The sequence below is a fragment of the Staurois parvus genome, unplaced genomic scaffold (assembly GCF_062004578.1).
Source record: "Staurois parvus isolate SC_StPar_1 unplaced genomic scaffold, SC_StPar_1.0 ptg000586l, whole genome shotgun sequence".
Taxonomy (NCBI): Eukaryota; Metazoa; Chordata; class Amphibia; order Anura; family Ranidae; genus Staurois; species Staurois parvus.
In genome coordinates, this window is record NW_028318382.1 from 5,290,249 (window position 1) to 5,316,238 (window position 25,990).

Consider the following 25,990-nt stretch of genomic DNA (forward strand, 5'->3'; position numbering starts at 1 on the left):
ACTGTTTTGTTGAACCCATACTATCCTTCAGCCACTACCCCCTTTAGCTGCAGAGACAGCGACCAGGATTGTACACATGCCACAGCAGAATTACACCCCCTGTTGCTTTTGGCAGATGTAGTGCCTACCAGAAGTGACCTATTCAAGTGAATAAGGCTGCTTTGCAAGCAGCCAAGAACCGCATGTGCCGCTGCGGAATGCCAGGTGATAAAGCAGGAGATGAGGTAATACTACACTTCCTCACCATCAAATAATCTCCAAAGAGCTATCCGAATGCAGATTGCTTTTCAGAGAGCACTACAAGTGCAAACAAACCCTTAGGCCCCATTCACGCCCATGCGTTTTTTGCATGTAAACAAGCCTAAGGGGCAATGCACCAAAAGTGTACCACACAGATGTGAACCAGCTCTTAGTGGTTAATTAGTAAATTTTTAAAGAGGCCTGTACTTCAGTACACTTAAAAGTGCAACACTGAACAATTTTCACAATCAAAGTGAAAGTTCATGAATGTGAAAACAAAAAACATCTAGTAGTAAGTGGTAACTATGACAATCGCTCTATAGGTGCCAAGTGAAAAGTAACTCCCTATTTTAAACTATTTATAAATTTTTTATATGAAGTTACTTTTTTCTCAATTCTTTAATGTATGTTCCTTAATCTATGACAATTAAATCTGCGATACCATGAATGCCGAAAGGTATCTCACTATGCTGCAAGATGAAATCTGGCCAGTTGTCAATACCTGGGAGAATATTGAAGACTTGATTTTTACGCAAGATGGTGCTCCTCCACATTTTGCTATTATTGTTCGTGAATGGCTGAATGAACATTTTCCTGGGAGATGGTTGGGTTGACGTGGTCTGCATGAGTGGCCGGCCAGAAGTCCTGATTTAACACCCTGCAACTTTTTTCTTTGGGGTTGGTTGAAGGAACAAGATTACTCTACGAAACCAAAGACTTTAGAAGAACTTGAAAGGTGACTACGAGAAGTTATTTCTGCCATCCCACAAGAGTTCCTGTGAAGATCAGTTGATGCGATTCCCGAGCGGCTTCAGAAGCTGCAGGCGAATGCTGGTGCACATATCGAATTTTAAATAAAACTCCATGTTATGTGTGTTCTTCTCATATTCATTGTTTGTAAAAATAATGATTAAAAAATAAATGATAAGATTTTTAAAATAAGAAGTTACTTTTCAATCACCCTGTATATACTCTAGTAGTCCATAAGCAGTTCCAATGTATTACAAAGTGGTAACTTCAATACTGAAACATTAAACGCTTTAAATTCAAGTGCTATGGGACAAAAAAATCTGTGCAGGAACTGAAGTCACAAAGACTTCCACATCTCCACCGAGGACAGGACAAGCAACACAAACTGCTTATTAAATTGTATTGACCCCCAGAAACTGAGTGGTTACAAAGTGCTTTTGTGAACAATCCTGAGGTGACCCAGTCGAATATTACTTCTCTATGTATGATGTGACATGACGTCATTATTATTATTATTATTATTATTATACAGTATTTATAAAGCGCCAATAGTTCGCTCAGCGCTGTACATTATAAAGGGGGACAGAACATGTGACAGAACAATACCAATACAATGCAAAACATGAGGGTATCGAGGGCCCTGCTCTTTCAAGCTTACAATCTACGTCATCATGCAAGAAGCAGTGGCTTGGATTACTGGACCTGGTTTCAATGTCTATTACTTATATAAATACAGTATATATACTCTTTATGCAGAGTTTCATTGTAGCAAACCTTCAGTCAGCTCCATGGAAAGTTTCCTTAATGTTGCAACATGAGCAGCGAAGTGATGATCTGCTATGTTGAAACCAGTCCTCAACCCCCAATATGAGCTAAGATGCATCAGGGGGATGTGTACCCCAGGTTAAGAACCCCTGGAGGCTCATTATGGCAAAAGTAACAAATCAGCAGGGTAATCATTAAATCCTTGTCTATGTTCCAGTTTAATCTGCTGCCATTACCATTGCCCTGGGTCTCCTGTTTCAGGGTGGCTCCTTTTCATTGCAGTGTCTTATGAAGCCACTCTTGTATGCAGGGACTAAAGTTTTGTCTCCCTACACTATGTACTTCAATAGAAATACACAGCCCCATTGCCTAGAATAGCAAAACACTCCCCTGCTCCTCCCTTCTCCTCCCCCTCCCTTTTCCAACAGACTGACTGGAGACTGCACTGTCCACTGTGCCACAGGACCCAGCAGCTTCGAAGATTGTAAACTTCAAGTGCTGGGGTAAGAATTTTTGCAAATAGTTTACTGGAAAATGTTTATGTGGTTGTGTGCAGACTATATTTTTTGCTATATATTTGAACTAATGAACTAGATGTGATAAGTGTATTATGATTACACATTAGATACATATATTTCTGTTACATACATTTTTGTTACAGATCTAAAGGACAGTGTTCAAATTCAGGAAATAGCTGATGACTGATAGTTCCTATGGGAACTTACATCACACATTACTAATATTGCGAAACTGTATTTTGTATTGCAAGTTTTTATTCCCTTGATAAGGGCGTGAAAAAGCGTCAAACTTTTATTATGCTATTAACCACTTGCCTACCGGGCACTTATACCCCCTTCCTGCTGTCATGGAAATTTTGTATTGTTGGTCGAACTTTAAATGTGTCATATATTCGTGTTATTCATATGTCTCTCGTGTGGCTTAATTAAAGCTCTGAAGGCTGCAATTGGGCCATGCGCATGTACAATGTATGTATTACAGTACTCAGCTCGGTAATGGATGAGATGGCAGATCTGCGCTTATAGACCGGCGTGTATACCACCACGGCATTCGATGCGAATGCCGCTGGCAGTAGACCGTGGGCCTGTATCCACATATCAGCAGCATAGTACCACATGGACTCCGTGCCGCAAGGCGCCAAGCGGTACGAACTCCGCGTGTAGGCTTATGCATATCTTACAACCCATTACCAATCTGAACTGTATCCGGATGGATGTGTTTTAATAAAGATCGTATCGGGCCCATCCAGGTACAGACTGATATTTCTAGGGAATGCTTGTACAGAGAATGAACATACTGCTAGGAGCTGGAACAAGAGATATGCTCTCCATAGAGGGCTCATGGGGGGAAGGGGAGGAGATATGCTCTCCATAGAGGGCTCATGGGAGGAAGGGGAGGAGATATGCTGACCTCAGAAGGCTCATGGGTGGAAGGGGAGGAAGTCTGCTGACCTCAGAGGGCTCATGGGGGAGGACCAGTGATAGATAATAGGAAAGGCTATGCTCCAATCGGAATGTACATCCTGTGTATAGGCACTCCCCATTGCATTGTTCGGTGGGAGGGGATTGACTTTATTCATGTGGGGGGCATGTGTGTGCTTGTAATAAAACCGAGGGCTGAGTCTGAAGCCGGCCCTTATGTGAATTCAACCATCAACCTAAGGGTGTCGTGTGATCATTTCCAGGTATAGGGAGCTCCAATCACCCACATTTCAACAGAAGCTAAAGTAGTTGGATGGGCAGGAATTGTGTAGTTTAGCTGCAGTCGTGGTAAGCAAGATTCGCACAGCTTTATGGGGGATTTCTGCGCATCCAACTGCGAGTACTCACGGTAAGGAGAAATTCGTTAAAGCGAATTTCCAAGACACTGCTTAGGCCAATTTTCAGCTTTCAGTGCTGTCGCACTTTGAATGACAATTGCGTGGTCATGCAACACTGTACCCATATGAAATTTTTATAATTTTTTTTTCACACAAATAGAGCTTTCTTTTGGTGGTATTTAATCGTCACTGGGTGTTTTATTTTTTGCGCTATAAACAACAAAAGAGAAAAATATAAAAAAAAAAGGTTTGCTTCTATTATAAAATTTGGCAAACAGTTAATTATTCTCCTTCACTGATGTGCGTTAATGAGGCTGCACTGATAGGCAGCACTGATGAGGTGGAATGGATAGGCAGCACTGATGGGCACTGATAAGAGGCATTGATAGGTGGCACTGATGAGCTGGCACTGATGATGATGCACCGATAGGCGGCACTGATGGGCACTTATAGGCAGCACTGGGTGGCACTGTTGGGCACTGATGGGTGGCACTGCTGGGCACATGTGGGTGGCACTGCTGGGCACAGGTGGGTGGCACTGCAGGGCACAAGTGGGTAGCACTGATGGGCACAGGTGGGCGGCACTGCTGGGCACTGATCATCAGTGCCGATCACTTCTCTGACAATTGCCGGTTATCGGCAGTACTTTCCTCACGCTGTGATAACATGAGGAAAGTGCAGCCGATAACCAGCGACTGTGTTTACCCAGTGATCTGCTGTGTCATTGGACACAGCTGATCATGTGGTAAAAGGCTGCTGTGATTGGCTGTTTACCGTATCACGTGATCAGCTGTGTCCGTAGGGGCGCGCAGGAGGCGTGTTCTGGAATGACGTCCATGGACGTCGTCCCAGAACTAAACAACCACGCTGTAGCTGTGTTTCAGCTATAGCACGGTAGGGAAGAGGTTAAATAGTCTCTATATACTATGGTATGATTCTGCACTGTTTCTCCACTTTTTTGTGTCATACCAATACAAACCAAAAAAAATAAACATGAGAATGCCTAAACATTTGTAATTGCAACAATTTTCTAGGCGAAGTGGTACATTATCTGACAGAAATGCTGCTCTGCTAAAATCACCCAGTTTATTCATTTTGAATATGAATTCTGTGTAATTTGTAAGAGCTCAAAGAGCATTCACAGGAGCTTAAAGAGGCTGTGAAAATGTGTGCAGAGCGACCCAACATATTCTCAGCCATGAGCCTTTACATGGATCATGATGCAGGGAAGGGGATCAATGAGAATTTATGAGTACAGAACAATTGTGAATAAAATTGGGCTTGTTGAAAGACTATTGTTTCAAAAGAGTGGTTTATCAAGAAGAAAAAGCAATTGCATAAGTATTTGTAATGTAAAATGCAGCGCAACCAGACTAAATCCAAAACAACTATCATGTGATTATCGCCTATATCAGAGGTCACTAAATGGCAGAACGCGGTCTGAGAATTGCCCCAACAGCGCTGCCTTCCGGACCGCCAGCCCGCAATGACAGATCCACTGCTGAGCAGGGCAGTCCTCACGGCAACATGACATCACAGTGTGCGACCCACCCCTTGCAGCAGGGGTGTAGATAAGGGGGAAGTCAGGGGGGTCTGAACCCCCCCAGAGGAGAGTTGCGAACCATCCCTACAGCCCTCGAAATTTCCACTCGCCCACGAGTGGAAATAAGGTGGGGGGCGGTGAGCAGTGCCAGCACTTGGGGTGTGTAAGAGGGACGGCGGTGACAAGCAGTGATCTCATGTATCAATAAAGCAGCTGGAAGCCAAGGGGAGAGAGAGGAGGAGATGCGGCTTCCAGCTGCTTTATTTTTTTTTATCATATAGATTTTTATTCGATTTTCAAAACAGTTGAAAAAGAGTACTGACAGTACAAGAGACAACATGTCCTCGGTCAATATAGTCTTCAAACAATGGTCAATGGTAGCACCAATTGATGCACATGGTTATATTTCAAACATACTGGAATTGCATTCAATAGTATATGTCTAGTCACAAAGTCCAATATTCTAAGAGACCAGTGTAATCAAATAAAACGAGAGTGTATAAGAAAAGACAATACATACAGAAAAGGAAAATGAGAAGAAAAAAGTATCATATTTAGGTAATACTTTAAACTGGCATTATTCCACCTAACATGTCAAGAACAGCATCAAATATGAGGGGGGGGGAACGTGAGTAATATTATACCACGATGCCTCCCTTGTTAAGTAACTGTATCTTTTCGTCAATTACTTCTGTCAAATATGCAATAATTAGCATGTTTTCCAAATAGACCAACCCTTGCTAAATTTAGCATAATTGCCTTCTTTATTCCAATGTTTTTTCATAGTCATATGATTAATTTACTAGGTTTAGTACTTTGCTAATGTTAGGGGAAATAGTCAATTTCCATTTGCATGCTATTACAAGTCTTGCTGCGTATAATATTTGCATGACAATCGTACGAGAGTTGATGGGATATATGTCCATGTTAACGCTCAGTAGAGCCTGCACTATTTTTAATTTGTTAAGGATCCCTGTAACTTTTGCTATAAGTATTGCCATGGCCTTCCAAAGGCTTTGCAAGTATATGCAGAATCAGAACCTATGCAGTAAAATGCCCACCTGTCCACATTCACTTCAGCATGTGTTAGACATTCCTGTCGAAAATTTTTCCAGAAAGTAAGATGTTCTGTACCATCTAAGGAGTATCTTTTGAGATAATTCCCTAAAATTTGCACATTTTAGTTTGGTAGTAGTTAAGTTGTATGGCTTTCAACCATTGATCATTGGTGAGTTATAATGTTAACTCAGCTTCCCATTTACTGGGGTGAGTAACTTTTGTAAAGGTCAGTTTACTCTGTAGTAAGTTCTTCTCTGTAGAAGAGTGTGATTCCTTTTTTAAGGGAGTTTTAGAAGTCCAAAAGGACCACACAGGATCTGGGATCGATATAGATGGGTTCTTGGTTGTATTCATGATACTTATTACTCTAGCATAAGCTATAAACTCTTTATTGGGCAAAGAGAGGTTTTTGGAAAGATCTGTGAATGAAATCAGATGATCTTGAGGTCCCATATCATCTAGATTGCTTAAGCCAAATTTACTCCAGTGCAATTAATGGTATAGGAATCTGAGAACACGGAACTGAGTTATCATTTTTTAATAGGAAGTACTCCCAAGCTCGTAATGCAGTTGATATTGTTGGATGATGACTGAATTCTGAGTTTTTTGTTAGAGCCCCTGGGAGCACTTGCCTCTCTTCACCTATCATGTTCTATTACACACCAGTGCTTTGAGTCTGATTGATCGAACCACTGTTTAAGTTGGTTCAGTATGGCTGCCATATGATAATATTTCATATCTGGAATTCCCATACCTCCCACTCGTCTATGTTTAATCAGAACAGCATGTGGACATCTAGCTTTACTCCCAGTCCAGAGAAATCCAGCCAACATGCTATGCATTATTTTATAGAATTTGTGGGGGATTAAGATAGGCAGTGCTCTAAAGAAAAACAAAATCTAAAGAAGCAGAATGATCTTGTAGGCCGCCAATCTGCCTGACCAGGATAGATCAAACTGAATCTTTCTACTTCCTTTGTTATGGATCTCAAAAGAGGTTCAAAGTTAGCTTTGTACAAATGTGAGAGAGGGTTAGAGTTATACCTAAATATTTAAAGGAGCCCTCTAACCACGTATATGGTAGTTTGCTTTGCAGTATTTTTGTTGCATCTGTTAAAGCTATGCCTAGTATACTTGACTTAGAAGTATTAATCTTATAATACGATATGGCATTGAACAATTGCAACGTTTCATGTACAGCAGGCAGGGAGAGAGCCGGATTGGATGCTGATAAAATGATGTCATCTGCAAATAGTATTATGGTGTGGTGTTTTCCTCCACTGGCAATACCTGTAATTTGTGGATGTGTTCTAATTTTTTCAACACGGGGTTCCATTAATAATGCAAAGATCAAAGGAGGTAAAGGGCATCCCTGCCTTGTACCATTGGTAATATGGAATTTCTCTGAGAACAGGCTTTCAGTGTAGACATATGCTGACGGGGAAGAATATAGTGCTGAAATAGCTGAATGAAATGTACCTTCAATACCAAATCTTAGTAAAACTTGCGACAGGTATCCCCAATGTATTCTGTCAAATGCCTTTCAGCATTTAATGATAGCAGAATTGAGGGACACCTAGATAATTCGCTGTATGGATAAGATTTACTACTCTTCGTGTTGCATCTGGAGCTTGTCTACCTGCTATGAAACCTACTTGGTCTTGCTTTACCAAACCTGGTAAAAATTGTGCTAGTCTATTGGCTATAAGTTTTGCATATATTTTTAAGTAGAGATATTGGTCTGAAATTTTGAGCACAGTCTGGCTCTTTCCCAGGTTTAGGCAAAGTTATTATCGTTGCTTCAAGCATTTCAGATGGAAAAGAAGCTTTGGAAGCAGCAGATGTAAATACTTTCAGAAAGTTTGCTGTTAAAGTATTTGAATAAGTTTTATAATACTCAGCTGGGTATCCAGCTGGTCCTGGAGATTTGTTAAGAGGTAGTGATGTAATAGTTCTCTCTAATTCCTCCTTAGTGAAAAGTGGGTTTAAAAGTTCTAGATCAGAGGAATGGAGTTTAGGCAGGGATATGCTGTTTAAGAATTCCAAAATTAGATCCTCTGTAGGTTGTTTTGTGTTGTGGTCATCGTTTAAGTTGTATAAAGAGCTATAATAGTTGCTAAAAGCATCAGCAATTTCTTTTGGATTATATAATTTGGCACCAGTACTGGGATGGTGTATGAATGGTATGTGTTATTTAATTATTTTTGTTTAACTTGGTTAGCCAGTAGTTTACTTGCTTTATATTGTTTTCATAATTCTCATGTTACGTGTGTGTTGCGCTATCAGGAAGTTGCGTAGCTCATGTCTAGCTTGATGTAGTTTGTTACTGATATAAATGGAAGGTGATTTTTATATTTTTACTTTCCAAGTCGGTGATTTCATCTAAACTTTTTTCCAGCTGCTGCTTCCGCTGCCTCCTTAATACTGCCCCCATCTTAAGAAGGACACCTCTAATGAATGCTTTGTGAGCATTCCATAAAGTATGAGGGTCTATTCCAGGAGTACTATTAATTGCGAAGAATTCTTGGATTGAGTTCCCAATTTCTTTAGAAATCTCTGGATGCATAAAAAGATGTTTCATTCTTCCATCTGTTGGCCTGTGTGAAAGAGCCATGAGCTCCCACCGTAATTGAGATTGGAGCGTGATCTGACCAAGTAATGGAATTAATTTCTGAGCTGGAAATTTTTTGAAGCAGAAATTTATCTGATAGGAACATATCGATTCTTGAATATGTAAGGTGTACTCAAGAGAAGAAGGAAAAATCCTTCTCCATAGAATGGTGGCAACGCCAGATATCAAATAGATTTGTAAACTTGAGAAAATTAGATAGGGTTATTCTATGTTGGTTATGGCCAGAAGACTTAGAGCTGTTTAGGAAATGGTCTGAAACCGTATTAAGTTCTCCACACATGATCACATGGCCTTTGCTTATGGATGTGGCCTTTTTACACAGCTTGTTAAGGGAAGAGAGTTGTCTTGTGTTTGGTGCATATAAGTTGATCAGGGTATATGCCACATTGTTTATTTTGCATGTCAACACGGCATATCGCCCTTCTTCATCAAAGGTTGACAAGACAGGTTCGAAAGATACCGTATTTTTAATAAAGATGGCCATGCCACGTTTTTTCAGGGAGCATTGGCGAAAAAAGCCACAACATATGCCTCCGCTGCGGACTATTTAGGCCATTAACATTGAGCGATGTAATCTTAAAGGACATATTTTTTTGAGCAGTGAGGCGCTTGATAGGAAAATAGCCAGTAGACGTAAACAGCCTGAATACAGATCCCTACTCAATATATTGATCTTCAGTTTACCACAGTGATACCTAGATAAAGCATATTAACATAAGAGTGTGATGAAAATAAAACAAAACTGAGTTGAGCCAATTGCGCCACAATATAAAATTGCGATTTCTTGCGGAAATCTGAGCGTAGGTTGAAGCTCACTATGTGTTGGGGGGAAATATAAACTCATAATCTTGCCACTCACAGCCACCAGAGCTAAGTTGTAGCCAATGTGATCAATTTACAGGACTTGTAATGGATATGCCCTGGCCTCATTCAGTGGAGCGAAGAGGAGAAGTTGGATGACTTTGGTCGTTTTCACCATTTTGGGCCAGAATCTTCCACTCTCCGAGCAGGCGCAAACCTTCATCTAGTGTAGATACAACAAATTCTCTTTCCCCCTTGGTTATTATCAACTTGTCAGTTTAATTCCACCTATATAGAATGTGATGGTTTCTGAGGGGTTTGGCTATTGTTATCAGGTTGCGTCTGCATTGCAACGTGTAGGCTGAGAGGTCAGCAAAAATAGATAATCCTTGCAGTCAGGAATGTGAGTTGATTTCTTGGTGAGTGACATCAACTTTTCTTTTACATGGAAATAGTGGATTCTTGCAATAGTGTCTCTAGGAAGCTTTGCTGGAATGTGTCTAGGGTTAGGAAATCTGTGATTACGGTCTATGACCAATTCTTCCAATGGCAGATCAGGAAGTGACTTCTTTAGAATATTTGTCAAGAAAGCATTCAATTTGTATGGTTTAACCGTTTCTGGGATTCCACATATTTTAATAATGTTCCTTCTGCAACTATGCTCAATGTCTGCCACCTTTGCTTTGAGCCATAAAATATTATCTGATCATTATGTGCATCCACCATTTCGTTAAATGTATCAGCAAAGTCAACCAACTTGTTCTCTATGTGAGTGACTCTGTCACTTACTTCAGAGAATTGCAAGTGTCTCTCACCTCTTCTGAATAAAGAGCTTTCTGTACTAATTTTAGGCTTGTCTTCACAGGGCTATTAGCACTGGATGAAGTCTGGGAGCCTCCATGATATGTAGGAGATTGCTGCTTGCAGGCCTACCTTCCCCTCCTCGCTCTCCCTCCACGGATGATCTGCTTGAGCGGGATCCTGGAGAGCTGCCGGCACTATCTTGGCTGCTGTGATGGACCGGAGGACAGAAGAAATATGTCAGTTTGCCCAGTTTGCCCCGATCCTTTCTTTTCCTCGTCATGTTGCCCATGTGTGCCCGGTCCTCGGGCGTGAAAAAACACCAATTTGGTCCTGTAATGCTTTAAATTGCTCCGGTAGCCATGCGCTGCTAGGAGCTGCTAACTCAAGCCACCATCTTCCTCACTCACCAGCCCCGCCCCCCTCCAGCTACTTTATTGAACGCCATACAGGAGATTGCTTCTTGTCACCGCCCCCACCGCTGCACAGAACATACCTGACAGTTCAGTTTTCTTTCTACCCCCCCCCCCTCCCTCCCACCTTTGCTGTGTTCTTCTCAATGCCCAGCTCCTCCCTCCATCCTTCACACCAATAGGAGAAGAGGGGAGAGAGGCTGGATCTGCTCTGCCTCCTCCCTGTGCCTGCCCACACTCCAGTCCGTGCAGCTACAGAGGAGGTGTGGGCGGGAAACTGAACACAACAGCCGACAGCTCTGATGCATCTGATTGAGTCACGTGAGTCCAACCTACCTTACACCCACCCACCCTTCCCTTCCTTCCACTCCTCTCTTCCTTTCTTCCTTCCTTCCACCCATCCCTCCCTTCCTTCCTTCCACCCACCCCTTCCTTTCAACCACCCCTCCCTTCTGTCCTTCCACCCACCCCTCTCTTCCATCCACCCCTTCCTTCCACCCATCCCTCCCTTCCTTCCTTCCACCCATCCCTCCCTTCCTTCCACCCATCCCTTCCTTCCACCCACACCTTCCTTCCACCCACACCTTCCTTCCTTCCACCCACCCCTTCCTTCCATCCACCCCTTCCTTCTACCCACCCCTCCCTTCCTTCCTTCCTTCCTTCCTTCCACCCCTCCCTCCCTTCCTTCCACCCCTCCCTCCCTTCCTTCCACCCACCCCTCCCTTTCTTCCATCCACCCCTCCCTTCCTTCCTTCCACCCATCCACCCATCCCTTCCTTCCTTCCTTCCATCCACCCACCCCTTCCTTCCACCCACTCCTCACTTCCTTCCTTCCATTCACCCCTTCCTTCCACCCCTCCCTTCTTTCCTTCCACCCACCCACCCCTCCATTTTTTCCTTCCACCCACCCCTTCCTTCCTTGCTATGGAGATTGTACATTTCTCATTTTTTAATAGACATACAGTGACTACACTCTGAGTCATAGCACAAACATGAGATTAGGACCTCCGCCAGAAGAAAATTTTAGTGAACTTAATTGTGAAAAAAATAACTAATAAATTATTTTGAAATAATCAGTGACAGGTGCAAAGGTGATTTCCAACCCTTTTGTTCAGTACAGAGCCTGCGCTTTTTATGTGTGATGGTCTGTGCACAGGTACTGCTCCGACATAAGCAGTCAATGTTCTTTATACCACTTTAAACACCTGGAAGAAGCTGAGAGTGTGAACATCCCTCACTTTAAATGTATTCTATGGAGCTGCTTATGTGCATTGTATACAAATGCTGGACCTAAACGCAAGATCTGGGGTGGGATGGTGTGCACCTAATCTGGAGATACCCCAAAAGGATTACTGAGACCCCTTAAAGGGGAATGCACATTGTGACCTATTGTTTGTATAGGCCAAGTTGTTCAGGTGAGAGAACAAAGTGACGGTGAAGCACAAAAGAAGCAATAAGGGAATAGTCAATTATCACATTGCACAGATACATTTGGGGACTTTTGATTAATTTGTTGTGTACTGAACACTGAAATGTGGACTACAACACTTATATAATTACTCATCTTTTTAAAATAATTGACTCAAAGTCACTGATTATTTTGAAATAATTTATTAGTTATTTTTTCACAATTAAGTGTGTTTATATGATGATCATATGAGAGATAATCAAATGATAATCCTTTTGGATTTAATCTGGTTGCGCTGAACTTTATATTGCATGTATCTTTAAGAAATGTGGAAAAACAATTCAGTGTAAGCAGTAACTAGGAGAATTGTTGTTTTTTTCACTGTATTCTCTATGCATACTTGTTTAGCACAGATTATTTTGAAATTCATTTGCACCTAGGTCACGCAGAGAAACATCTATATAAATAATTGCATAAGTATTGTGGTAGTCTAAATGATGCTTCAAGAATTTATGTAGATGTATGTGTTCAAGACACTCTACAGTATATGACTGAAAGAAAATATATCAATACATTTTAATTTCAATAGTTTTTATTAGTCTTAAAATAGTGCAATAAAGAATACATAACATTTAGCCTGGAGCACCAAGTCTTTAAAATGTGAGTACTCTAAAAGGCACAGTAACACATTGGTGCAATTAAAGGATCATTTAAAGAAGTACTATCATTACAAACATGTTAATGTTATTTAACTGAACAGAGGACCAAGTGCTTATTGCACTAAGGCTGGCCATAAACGGGCAGTTTATCGGCCGAATTGTCGGCTGATAAGCGAAAAAAAGCGAAAGCTGCCATGGATGCTGCCACCAATGCTTACGAAAAACGGATGTTTTTATTGGATTTTCCAGCATGACAGATAAAAAGAAACGAGAAGATCCACGAAAAATGGCCGACGGCATTGCCCTACTAATGGTGTGAATATCGGCCGATTTTTTGTTCGGACGAAAATTCGGCCGATAAACAACCCGTCTATGGTCTGCATTAGTCCAATTTCTATTTGTCCCTTAATTTCTATGCAGTGTGGTTGGACACCTCCTCCTCTCCAACCTTGCTACTAGAAAGAAGACTGACTTATGATTGACATCTCTACTCTGGTAGCAGGGGCTGCTCTGGAGACCAGTGCTGCCATTCACGGAAAAAACACAGTCTTTAGTGCTGAGCATCTATCAGCAGCTGCTTTTACCCAAACACAACCTTGCTGATGGATTATATTATGCTGCAACACTTTGTGAGCTTTTAATTTTGTGAATGAGCAATCAGTGCTGGGTTGTGTTATACATGGCACTGGTCCAGACATTGCTGATCATTCATGCATAAAAGTGAATTCATTGGCCAGGCTGTGAGTCGCTATTATGAATGGACAGCGCTGTTTTTTCATTCACAATGGTAAAAGATCAATCAGAGCTGCGACTCTGTGTGAAGTATCTGCGGCTGCTTTTACTTCAAACGTTACATACTGCAGCAGCTCTAAGTTATCTTTTACTATTGTGAATGAACAAGCAGCGCTGATTGTTCATTCATGTTAGTGATAGATCACTCAGCTTAGAGAGGGAGGCTCTTGGCTCTGTTCTGGCTGTGTCTCCCTCCACAGGAAAGTCTATGATTTGGGGTTCAAAAGGGGATGAAGCTACAGTACTGTTAATCCGTACTGGAAATTATAATGCATCGTACTCTTTGCAGTACAACAGAAGATGGCCATACAGGTTGCCTCTCCAATCAACAATGGATCACTGACAACCTCTGAAGCAGTCTAAGGATCATCAACATTGGACTGCCGGTATATTCCCATAGAGACGGTGGTTTCATGAATTCATGAAGAATCTTCATGATGAATTCAGCAAGGCAAGGCAGGTGAGTAATAAGAGAAAAAGAATCAAGGTTAAAAGGTTAAGCTTTACATATAATTCTCAGATATTTCCATTTATGAATATGTTAATCTTTTCTTTCACTCCTTTCATCCTTGAATTAGTTTCTGTGCCTATTTAATAAAGTCTTTTGCTTGTCTCCTGTGGGAAGCAACTTACTTAGATTCACGTGTCCAGTGGCAATGTCCACAGCAAGATTGGCCACCACCATAAAGAAAAAACTTCTAGAATAAACTGACCTATAGAACAAAATACAGAAGTGACTGATTCTCTTTAAAGCCAGATATATAATGTATCCATAGACTGTATTGGATAGTAAACTCACTTGCTCCTGCAGGGACACTACAATTTGGAGGTGCCCAGCCTGGCTCACACTGACACTGTCGTTCATGATCACAAATCTGCAGAAAATTGAGTTTAAATACAAATAATCATTCATTTTAACAAAACCTTTCTATACTTTCTGGAGCAACAAAGTCTCACCGAGTGCTCTGGGCACTGTTTTGCACAGCCTTCTGTCATGTAGGTCTCTTCTATATTGGAGCATTTTCCATTAAAACAAACCTGAAATAATAGATATATGACCATAGCAAAAAATAGAGCAAACCACACAAATATAACCACAAATCGAACATTGTAAAGTAGATAAAATTCCCTAACTGGATGACACAGTTTGCTAAAATGTCAAACAACTGCGATGTTCATAGGTTTTGGCATCTCACTGCTGCTAAAGCCCTCTTCTCTTTTGCAGTCATTTCCTGCCCAGATGTACCTACTCCAGCATCAGCTGTAGCCTGTCCCTATTTGTCTGGGACCTTTCCTTTTTATCTGACAGACAGGTGCTCTTTCCCTACTCTAGCAACTTCGCAAAATGCACACCAAAACCTGGGGGCAGGGACTTGTAAAGATTCTGCTGACCCAAGATGGCCACCAGAAATCAGTGTACCCAACTGAAACACTGTCCCCAAGGACCAGGAAACCATAGAGAAACCAAGTTTGTGCTGACTTCCTCTCTGGGCTGTGGTACTGCTGCAGTCGAGTGCCACCTACAGTGGAGAAAACAGACTGCACCTGCCTAAAAACACGCAGGAGCAAACAATCAGGCTGAAGTCAGGGAAATGAAAGAAAAACAGCACCATCTATGGTTTAAGTACTAGCTAGATACAGCCAGGCAGTACTAAATTTGCCGAAACACTCCTGTTTAGGGCAGGGTGGCTACACAAAATTTTAGTGATTGTGTGTACATCTAGTACAGGTGAAACTCAAAAAAATTACAATATGGTGCAAAAGTTCATTTATTTCAGTATTGCAACTTAAAAGGTGAAACTAATATATGAGATAGACTCATTATATGCAAAGCAAGATAGTTCAAGCCGTGATTTGTCATAATTGTGATGATTATGGCTTACAGCTCATGAAAACCCCAAATCCACAATCTCAGAAAATTAGAATATTGTGAAAAGGTGCAATATTCTAGGCTCAAAGTGTCCCACTCTAATCAGCTAATTAAGCCATAACACCTGCAAAGGGTTCCTGAGCCTTTAAATGGTCTCTCAGTCTGGTTCAGTAGGAATCACAATCATGGGAAAGACTGCTGACCTGACAGTTGTACAGAAAACCATCATTGACACCCTCCATAAGGAGGGAAAGCCTCAAAAGGTAATTGCAAAAGAAATTGGATGTTCCCAAAGTGCACAAGCAGCAGGGATGACCGCAGCCTGGAGAGGATTGTCAGGAAAAGGCCATTCAAAAGTGTTGGGGACTTTCACCAGGAGTGGACTGAGGCTGGAGTCAGTGCATTAAGAGCCACCACACACACAGACGGATCCTGGACATGGGCTTCAAATGTCGTATTCCTCTTGTCAAGCCACTCCTGAACAACAAACAACATCAGAAGCGTCTTACCTGGGCTAAAGAAAAACAGACCTGGTGTGTTGCTCAGTGGTCCAAAGTCCTCTTTTCCAATGAGAGCAACTTTTGCATCTCATTTGGAAACCAAGGACCCAGAGTATGGAGGAAGAATGGAGAGGCACACACTGCAAGATGCTTGAAGTCCAGTGTGAAGTTTCCACAGTCTGTGTTGATTTGGGGAGCCATGTCATCTGCTGGTGTTGGTCCACTGTAATTCATTAAGTCCAGAGTCAACGCAGCCATCTACCAGGAGATTTTGGAGCACTTCATGCTTCCTTCTGCAGACGAGCTTTATGGGGATGCTGACTTCATTTTCCAGCAGGACTTGGCACCTGCCCACACTGCCAAAAGCACCAAAACCTGGTTCAATGACCATGGGATTACTGTGCTTGATTGGCCGGCAAACTCGCCTGACCTGAACCCCATAGAGAATCTATGGGGCATTGCCAAGAGAAAGATGAGACATGAGACCGAACAATGCAGAAGAGCTGAAGGCCGCTATTGAAGCATCCTGGTCTTCCATAACACTTCAGCAGTGCCACAGGCTGATAGCTTCCATGCCACGCCGCATTGAGGCAGTAATTGCTGCAAAAGGGGCCCAAACCAAGTACTGAGTACATATGCATGCTTATACTTTTCAGAGGTCCGATATTGTTCTATGTACAATCCTTGTTTTATTGATTGCATGAAATATTCTCATTTTCTGAGATTGTGGATTTGGGGTTTTCATGAGCTGTAAGCCATAATCATCACAATTATGACAAATCACAGCTTGAACTATCTTGCTTTGCATGTAATGAATCTATCTCATATATTAGTTTCACCTTTTAAGTTGCATTACTGAAATAAATGAACTTTTGCACCATATTCTAATTTTTCGAGTTTCACCTGTATAAGCAGCAACTGTACCATTTGCTCATGGAGCTGCTTAGATGAAGTTTGCTGAAAAAAAAACAATAAAATACCTACTCCTTTTTAAACTTTATTTTGAGAGTTTTTTGGGGGGTTGTATTTAGAGTAATTTAGCTAATTGTAGTTTTTTTTTAGTGTACTATCACTTTAAGATTTTTTTTTACTCTTTTTTGTTCTGTTAAAACAGGACAGTATATTGAGACTAACGAGATGTTCTTTTTTGACAGAATTACTGATCCAGGGTAGAAAGGAACTTCTGTAACACTCAGCAGTTATTTAAAGCACACTGCACTAAAACAAAAATGACCATAAATGCAACAAAATTTCAGCTTCAGTTGCATGTCAACAAAATTTTGCCCAACCTTCCTCAAGAGTAGAAGAATCAGTGGAAAAGATGAATAGGTATAATGTCGGTAAAAACAGTTTACAGTAATATGCTCAATGGTGATCTTTACTGCTATTATTTCACAATTTACATGTACTACATATATATTGTATATACGTGAATACATGCTGGTAAGTTAATCGGCTCTTGCCTAAATTGGCCCTAGTAAGTTTGTGCGTACATGAGACATAGGGAACTTAGACGGTAAGCTCCTTGACAGCAGGGACTGATATGAATGTCCAATTTGTAAAACGCAGCCTAAATTTTCGGCTCTATATAAATGACTGTGATTGATAAATAAATAAATATGTACTTACATCTGTATCGCTGCATTTTGTTCCTGTGCTGACCAGTCCACCTTCAAACACAACAGTTTTACATGTACCATGTCTGAATGCAGCTCCACTAACTCTGGGAAAGTCTTGTCCTCCAACGCAGTAGAGAAGCCCACACGTCTTATCTCTGCATGAAAAGCATTGAATTCTGGTGTGTCATTTTATAATTGTTGGAGGGACTTGCATAAGAGACATTACATGTAAAGATCTAGAGTTTGAAAAGATGGACAATTTGTCTTCCTCCACTTTTTCCCGTATTTGTCAAGCCATGTTTTTCACATTTCATTACAATTCACCACTTTGAGATGAAAATGATCTTTGAGAAAAAGAAACGCATGGCTAGCTCTGAAGGGAGTCAAGCACCCACCACCAAGTAAGGAGAAACACAGCATACATGACTGTGAATCATGGAGATTCAAAGATGACATTTAGCAACACTAATCTGCTCAGAGGTTACGCGTTACTCACTGTATTTCACATGCAATGTACGTATTCCCTTCTTTCTTACAGTGTCCTAAGCGATTGCCTTGAGTGTTAATGTTAAAGCAGTAATCAGGTGCAGCTGTAGCCTCTAAAGGGAGAAGAAGCAATATAAGCACATCTATTTCATGCACAGTATAATGAAATGACAGAAAACAAATATTACCTATAAATGATAAGCATTGTTAAAGTGGTTGTAAACCTCAGATATGAAAACTGAAGAAAGCACATATTTCTGTAATGTTTACTTGCCTCTCTCCAAAGCACTAAGCCCAAGTTCACACAGAACAGTGGCGCGATTTCAAAGCCACCTGTCAGTGCGATTTCATATGCGTCTTGCAGACATCTGTGCGACTTCATGCACATATGTCAATGCAAGTTGAACATGAATTCACCAAAGATAGTGCAGGAACCTTTTTTCAAAATCGGAGTAAGTCGACGTTGCACCAATTTGAACAGTTCCAAAAGCACAAATAGGGTGCGACTTGTCATGCAATTTTGAACTGTCAAATCACATGACAAATCACGCTGGTGTGAACGGGGGCTAAGTGTTATTTCTCTCTGCTCTCTAGTTCCTCTGTTACAGGCATGGGTCACTTCTGACAAGTTTTCCTGACAACAAGAGCTAAAAAGGTGACAAGGGAGGGACCTCCAGCTCAAAGCCTGTGCCTGACAGCCTCAGCTCCGTTCCTGTGTGCTGTGTGAAAAGGGGTGTGTCCCTTCCCTCCAATCAGCTTCAGAGCTCTTGTACAGTGAGTAACTCCCCACCCCTTGCTTTGTGAGTCTGAAAAATCCTTTTCATCTCTGGGTTTTACAAGAATGTAAAGATCACACGGCTGCAGATAAACAGGTACAAGTTATGTAGAAGGATTTGCTTCACCAATGTGTGTCAACTGAGGCCTGTAATGTTTCACATGATTGTCATATGCCTTTAAGTGTTCTTTGTATTTTGTCTCTGCTCCTCCCCTTCCTTTGGTTAGTTCATGCTGTATAGATAGCTCCACCCCTTTGTTCATGTTCCCAGTAATGCACATCAGCTTCAAGCCTCATGTCTCATGGAGTAGATCACATTATGACTTTAATATACAGGACCACCTTTTTTTGTCTATTTTACAAGTGAATAACATACATCATTTCCTTATCATTGATATTACCTAAAAAACAATCACACTTTAAAACAGCATTTTCTGTCCATTTCCTCACCTTCTCCCCCCATCCTCTAGTTAGGCTGCTAGGCTAAATTTAGTTTTTGGCTTCACTACAGTCAATAGAGCAGTGATCTATTGTTTTTTTCTGGTTAGGGTTTCCTAAGCAAGGTGTTTGATTTCTTTTACCTGCTTTTAGATGAAGTCAAATGACCAGTATGTATATTTATCATGCTCAAGCCAATGCCTGGATGGAGGTTTCCAGAAGGTGACTGGGGAGGTGAAAAATGTTTGGGACTTTCCAAAGTGTCCCTTCCTCTCCAGGGAGGGTTGCTGCCCCTGGAAAATAGCTACTGAGACAATAAATTGCAGTCTGGGCCTCATCAGTAGCTGGGCTGAGGGCCTGGAGAAGTTTGCTAAAGGTTATTTGCTGGCACTGTCCTGAAGTCCTTGTCTGCAGAAGGATCTGTTATCTCCCTCACTAAGGATCTAAGGATGCTGGGTGGCAGACAGCTCCTGGCACATTGTGAGTAAGCCAATTTTGCAGGCTGAAAAGAACCTGCTCACGTTTAGAGGATTATGATATGCAGAGCAACACCCTAAGAAATAAATTTATAGAGAAGGGGTACTCTTCAGCTGTCATTGAACAGGCATACACAAAATATAGAGCACAATATTCCTTGGTCATTCCAGAACAAGAGCGGGTTCGTGTTGAAGGAAAACAGCTTACCAAACGTACTGCCTTCTGCACTCAATTCAACCCCAAGGCCTTCCAGATAAGAAATATTTTTAAAAAATATTGGGGCATTTTACAACAGGACCCTTTTCTCAGTAGTAACATCCCAGAACATCCGGAGGTTATCTTCAGAAAACCAAAAGACTATAGGAGTTACATAGCCACTAACAGAGTCAAAAAAATTCAAAATTCAATGGGGTCCCCTTGGAACAGACTTTTTGACCAAAAAGGTAGTTACAAATGTGGTGGCAGCAACTGTGGCTGTTGTAAGTACATGTGGCACAAGAAAAAAGAGGTCATGGGGCATGATGGCAACACATACAGCATTAGGCATTTCATCAACTGTAGCACACAATATGTGGTGTACTGTCTCATTTGCCCCTGCGGTCTATTATATGTGGGTCGTACCATCCGCACTTTGCGTACAAGATTTGGGGAACACAAAAGGAATATCAAACATGGTCGTGATAAACACTCCATCCCAAACCACTTCAAAGAAAAACACGACAAGAGCCCCATGGGTCTTAGGGTGGTCGGTTTGGACAGCATACCTAAGGACATAGACACAGGCAGACGTTTCCGCCGTCTATGCCAGAGGGAAACCTTCTGGATCCACCGTTTGGGCACACTATCACCCAGAGGGCTAAATGAGGGGTTGGATATCCAATCTCTCATCTAGTTTTTAAATATCTATCCCCTTTGACTCACTTCCCCCCTTTGGTTTTTTTTTTTTTTTTTTTTTTTTTAATATATATATGCCCATCTGGGTGATGGGATATTTTTAAGATAAGTCACTTTCTTTGTGGTCAATACATTAGGCATATCACCATTTTAGTTCCTAGAGATGTCATTCTCCTGCTATCATGGCCAAAAGTAGGGGCGGACTGTTGGCTCGTGGGACCCCCGCCAGTGGGGGGTCTTTGGGCACTTGTGGCCTTGCCCACACTCGGGAGGGCACATGGGGAGGCTCCGGGGGGACCTCATGGGGCACCTGCTGGCTCCAGACCCTCGGGTGATCCATCCGCCCCTAGCCACTAAGGTTCATATGGTTTTTTTATGAATAACATTTTATTAAATTTTCCACATGTATATACATACATGACATTTTAAAAAGAAATAAAGATAAAGAAAAACAAAGGGATCATCGATGCTAGTAACATGGGTAGAAAAATAACAGTATGCAATGACAATAGGGCAACATTGGAAGGATGATCAAGTCCGCACAAGTCAAGCAGGTTGACCAGAGGTGTAAACATCCCACGGGTTCCACACAGCTTCAAATGAGATTATAGAATCGGCATGTGAAGCGGTTAGATATTCCATTTTTCTGATATCTGCAATAATCTTAAATAATGTCAACATTGAGGGAGGTGTAGGGGAGAGCCAGCTCATTGGAATGCTTCTCCTGGCCGCCGTCAAAATATGCACAGAGAGTCTCCTCGATGGTCTAGAGAGACCTGGAAAGGGCAGGCCCAATAAAAAATAAAGAGGCTCAAAAGGGAGAGAGGAATGTAATACCAGTTGTAATAAGGCCAAAACCTCTTCCCAAAAGGGAGTGATAAGCCTACAGTCCCAAAAAATGTGAAAAAGGGAGCCGGTTTCCCTTCCGCAGCGCCAGCAAGCAGGAGAAGCACTCAAGTTACGAGAATGGAGCACATCAGGGGTTCGATACCACAACATTATGATTTTGTAAGCATTTTCCTTATAAACTACACACATAGAGGATTTGGATGCGTTCTCCCATATTTTCTTCCACTGCAACAAGTCAATGTCACAGCGGAGAAACTGGGACCACTTACGCATATAGCGATGGGTATCAATAGTTAAGGGAGGGACATCCAGCAGGAGCTTATATGATTTGGAGACTGTGCCCTTTTGATGTGGGCCCTGAATACACAGGCGCTCAAAGGGTGTAGGCTTCTGCAAAGTCAATGAGGGTGACAGGGTGGAGAAAAAATGGCGTATCTGCAAATAAACATAGAAGTGCTGAGGAGGTATTTGGGTATTTTTTTGGATGTCGGAAAATGATTTAAATTTCTGAGTTACGGGATGGACCAGATGATGCAGTTGGAAAAGATCGGCTGAGGCCCATGGGAGCATGCGGTGTAAGGACAAACTATCTGGAAGGGAGGGATTAAAGAGAACATTAGTCAGAGGGGAGCACTCGGAGGACAAAGCGAATTTAGCCCTGCATCTCTTCCAGATAGACAAGGAGAATTGCATGGGTCCAAGTAAAAGGTGTCGGTGAGAAGCGATGGCCACCGCTGACATATCCCAAAGCAGAGAGCATAAATGGGTCGGAGTAAGTTGTAAGGTTTCAATCTCAGTCCATTTGTTAGAAGGGCGTCTGGTGGACCAGGAGATTAAAAAACGAAGGTGGGTGGCATAGTAATAGGTCACAATATCCGGAACTCCCAAGCCTCCTCTAGAGCGTAAAGAAAGGAGTACAGTACGTGCAATTCTATGTTGTTTGTTGTGCCAAATAAAACGTAAGAGAGATTTTTGGATAGAATTTAGCTTGGACATAGGGATGGGGACGGGGAGAGTTTCAAATAGATACAAAAGTATGGGCAGTACGGTCATTTTTATAACATTTATACGTCCAAGAAAGGAAATAGGTAGGGTGTCCCAAACTTTTAAGGAACGGGAAATAGCGACAAATAGGGGGGGGGAAATTAGCCTCATATATGGAATGGTAGGAGGAAGTAAGGTTGGTACCCAAATACTTCAGTGAGTGGGTACACCAACGATATTGGTAAGATGCTTGGAGAGAGGTTAACATGTCGGGTGGGATATGAAGTGGGAGTGCTTCGGTTTTGGATGTATTTACCTTGTAGCCTGACAGGGTCCCAAATAATTGTAAGGTTTTATGAAGAACCGGAAGAGAGGTGCAAGGACTAGTTAGAGTAAGAAGGATATCGTCTGCAAATAGGGACAATTTATATTCACGCCCATGGGAATGTATCCCTCGTATGTCAGGGTTAGATCGAATGGCAGTGGTCAGCGGCTCTAGGCAGAGGATAAACAGTAAAGGGGAAAGTGGGCACCCCTGCCTTGTACCGTTCGACATCCTGAAAGAAGGTGAAAGAAACGAAGACAATCTGACCTCTGAGGACGGGGAGGAGTAAAGGACCTTCAGGGCCATCACAAACGGGCCCCGGAAACCATATCTCTCCAAGATCATAAACATATAGGGCCAGCTAAGGCGATCAAAAGCTTTTTGAGCATCCAAACTCAGCAATATAGCAGGGGATGAAGTTCTGTGAATCAGGTCGATCAGGTCAATAGACCTCCTGGTATTGTCCGCAGCGTGTCTGGTGGGCACAAAGCCCACTTGGTCCCTGTGTATGAGCTTGGAGAGGAATCGGGAAAGCCTATTGGCCAAAATCTTAGTAAATATTTTATAATCAGAGTTTAACAGGGCAATGGGGCGATAATTGTCCGGAATAGAAGGATCCTTATCAGGCTTGGGGATAACGGAAATATAGGCACGTGAAAAATCAGCCTGAGGGGGGACACCTCTTAAGAGATCCTGAAACAAAGAGAGAAGATGGGGGGCCAAAATGCCTATGAATGTCTTGTAATAAGAATAAGGCAAGCCATCAGGTCCTGGTGATTTGTGAGAAGGGAGCTGCTTAATTGTATCATACAGCTCCTCAGATGAGATATCGGCATTAAGGGCCGAAAGGTCAGAAGGTGATATCTGCGGCAAAGAGAATGACTCAAAGAAGGCATCGAATGACGTTTTACAAAAAGGAGGATGGAGATCCGGGGTTAAACAGTTGTAGAGAGTCTTATAATATGATCCAAAAAGTGAGGCCATTACATGAGGGTCATATGTAGGTGTACCATCTGATTGAAGAAGATGGTCTGGTAACGAGGGAGAAAATTGCGTTTTAAGCCTGTTGACTAGCATACGGTGGGGCTTATTGGAAAATTCATAAAATTTCTGTTTGACCCAAAGAAGTGATTGCACAGCTCTATGTGAGTCAAGAGCTTTGATTTGGTCGCGTAGAGAAGTAACCCTACGAAGATGAGTTATGGACGGCTTGATTAGCAGTTGACGCTCAGCTGAGGATAATTGGTGGATGAGAAAAGTCTTGGCACTGGCTGAGGACTTTTTCAAACGGGAGCCTATAGAGATACATATTCCCCGGAAAACGGCCTTGTGGGCTTCCCAAAGTGTCGAGGAAGAAGTCACCGAGCCAACGTTGTGTTGGAAGTACATATCCAATCCCCGAGAGAGTTCTTCACGGAAACAGGCAGTAGTGAGAAAGGTCTCATTGAGACGCCAATGACAAGCTTTCGGTAAAGAATCAGGGAAGAAAAGATTCAGAGACAAAGAGGCGTGATCGGACCATGTACTGGGATTGATTTCGGATGAAACCAAGAGAGGGAGTAAGGGGGAAGAGATAAAAAAGTGGTCCAAGCGGGGGAAACTCCGATGAGGGATGGAGTAGAAAGTATACTGTTTATGAAGGGGATGTTTGATCCGCCAAGCATCAAAGAGACGATGTTCCCTTATCAATTTGCGAAAAGATTTTGAAGAGGAACACTGCCGCTTCGAGGGGGTGGATTCAAATAGTACTTTCCTATCCTTGTGGGGGGACATGATTAAATTAAAATCACCTCCAATGATCATATGTGGTGTGGTAAAGACATTCAGTCTAGCAAGGGTTTGGGAGAGGAAATGTAATTGACCTGCGTTCGGGGCATACAAGTTTAACAGGATAAGGGGGGAACCAGCAAACATACATTCCAAAATGATATAACGACCCCGTGGGTCGAGTTTGGAGGAAATGACCCGAAGGGAGCAGTGTGTCCAAATCAAAATAGCCACTCCGGCTTTCCCAGTGGGATCAAAAGCCGAGTAGGAGTGGGAGAAAAACCTTGAGGCAAAACGAAAAGAGCCAGTCGACTTGAAATGGGTCTCCTGGACAAAAATAATATCTGCTCCTGAGGATCGAAATTCCTTCAAAGCCATCCACCGTTTTTGGATGGAGTTAAGACCTTTGACATTGTACGATAATAACCGTAAAGCCATCATTAGATAAACATACAAATAGCAAATGTACCCAGATAAAGAATAATGGAGATAGCATCGATGAGGCAAATCTAAGAACAGTAGGGACATGAAACATTAGAACTAATAACATTAATAGACAAACCAAAAAAATTACAATAAAGAACATAGATATCCATATGGATATGAACTTGGGAAAGACATCGGCACCCAAGTCGTCCAGGCAAATGTCTGGACGTGATCGGGGGCAACATGACAACCGGAACATAGAAATCGGCAAACCCGGCCAAAAAGATACAGCATAAAAAGGCACCCAGCGCAAAAATAAAATGAAAAAAAAGGGAGGGTGAGGAAAAGAAGGGAGAGGGGGAAAGGGAAGGAGAAGAAGGGGGGGGAAGAAAAGGAGGGGGGATGGAAAGGAGAGAGGGGAGGAGATAGGGATACAACCTTGAAGAACACCTCAAAAAAACATCAAGCAGGATCATCACTACAACGAGCAGGGCGAGGGCGTTGTGGAGTACGGGAAGGACGCTTCCGGCCCCTACGAACTGGTGTCCAGATCTTGCTGGGGGTAGCGGAAGGACGAGATGGAGTAGATGGTAGTGAGGCATTGTCGTCCGGCAGGGGGGGTAGTCCCAGTTGCTTCAGGAAGGAGTCCGCTTCAAAAAGATCACGTAGAATAACTTGGGCGTTATCTTTGGAGACGACCAGCTTGAAGGGAAAACCCCAGCGGTAAGGGATACGAAGATGTTGAAGATGTGTGGTGAGTGGTTTCAGCGCTTGCCGTTTAGCCAGGGTAATAGGAGAAAGATCACAAAAGAGCTGAAGCCGGTCCCCTTTAAATTCCAGGGAGGGAACGTTGCGTACAGAGGCCAACAAGGCTTCCTTGC

The 25,990-nt window shown here is 42.3% G+C and overlaps 1 protein-coding gene across 1 annotated transcript in view; it reads right to left on the reverse strand.

Moving 5' to 3' along the window:
• Window positions 1-14,338: 14,338 nt before the first annotated feature.
• LOC149450059 (zinc metalloproteinase-disintegrin-like 4a) overlaps window positions 14,339-25,990 on the reverse strand; it is a 57,493-nt gene continuing 45,841 nt past the window's right edge. Inside the window, exons 14-18 of the mRNA XM_089692502.1 lie at window positions 18,185-18,287; window positions 17,699-17,843; window positions 14,657-14,737; window positions 14,499-14,574; window positions 14,339-14,412 (exon numbers count right to left, since the gene is read on the reverse strand). Of these exons, the coding sequence (XP_089548628.1) occupies window positions 14,339-14,412; window positions 14,499-14,574; window positions 14,657-14,737; window positions 17,699-17,843; window positions 18,185-18,287 (479 nt within the window). The remainder of the gene's footprint in view (window positions 14,413-14,498; window positions 14,575-14,656; window positions 14,738-17,698; window positions 17,844-18,184; window positions 18,288-25,990) is intronic.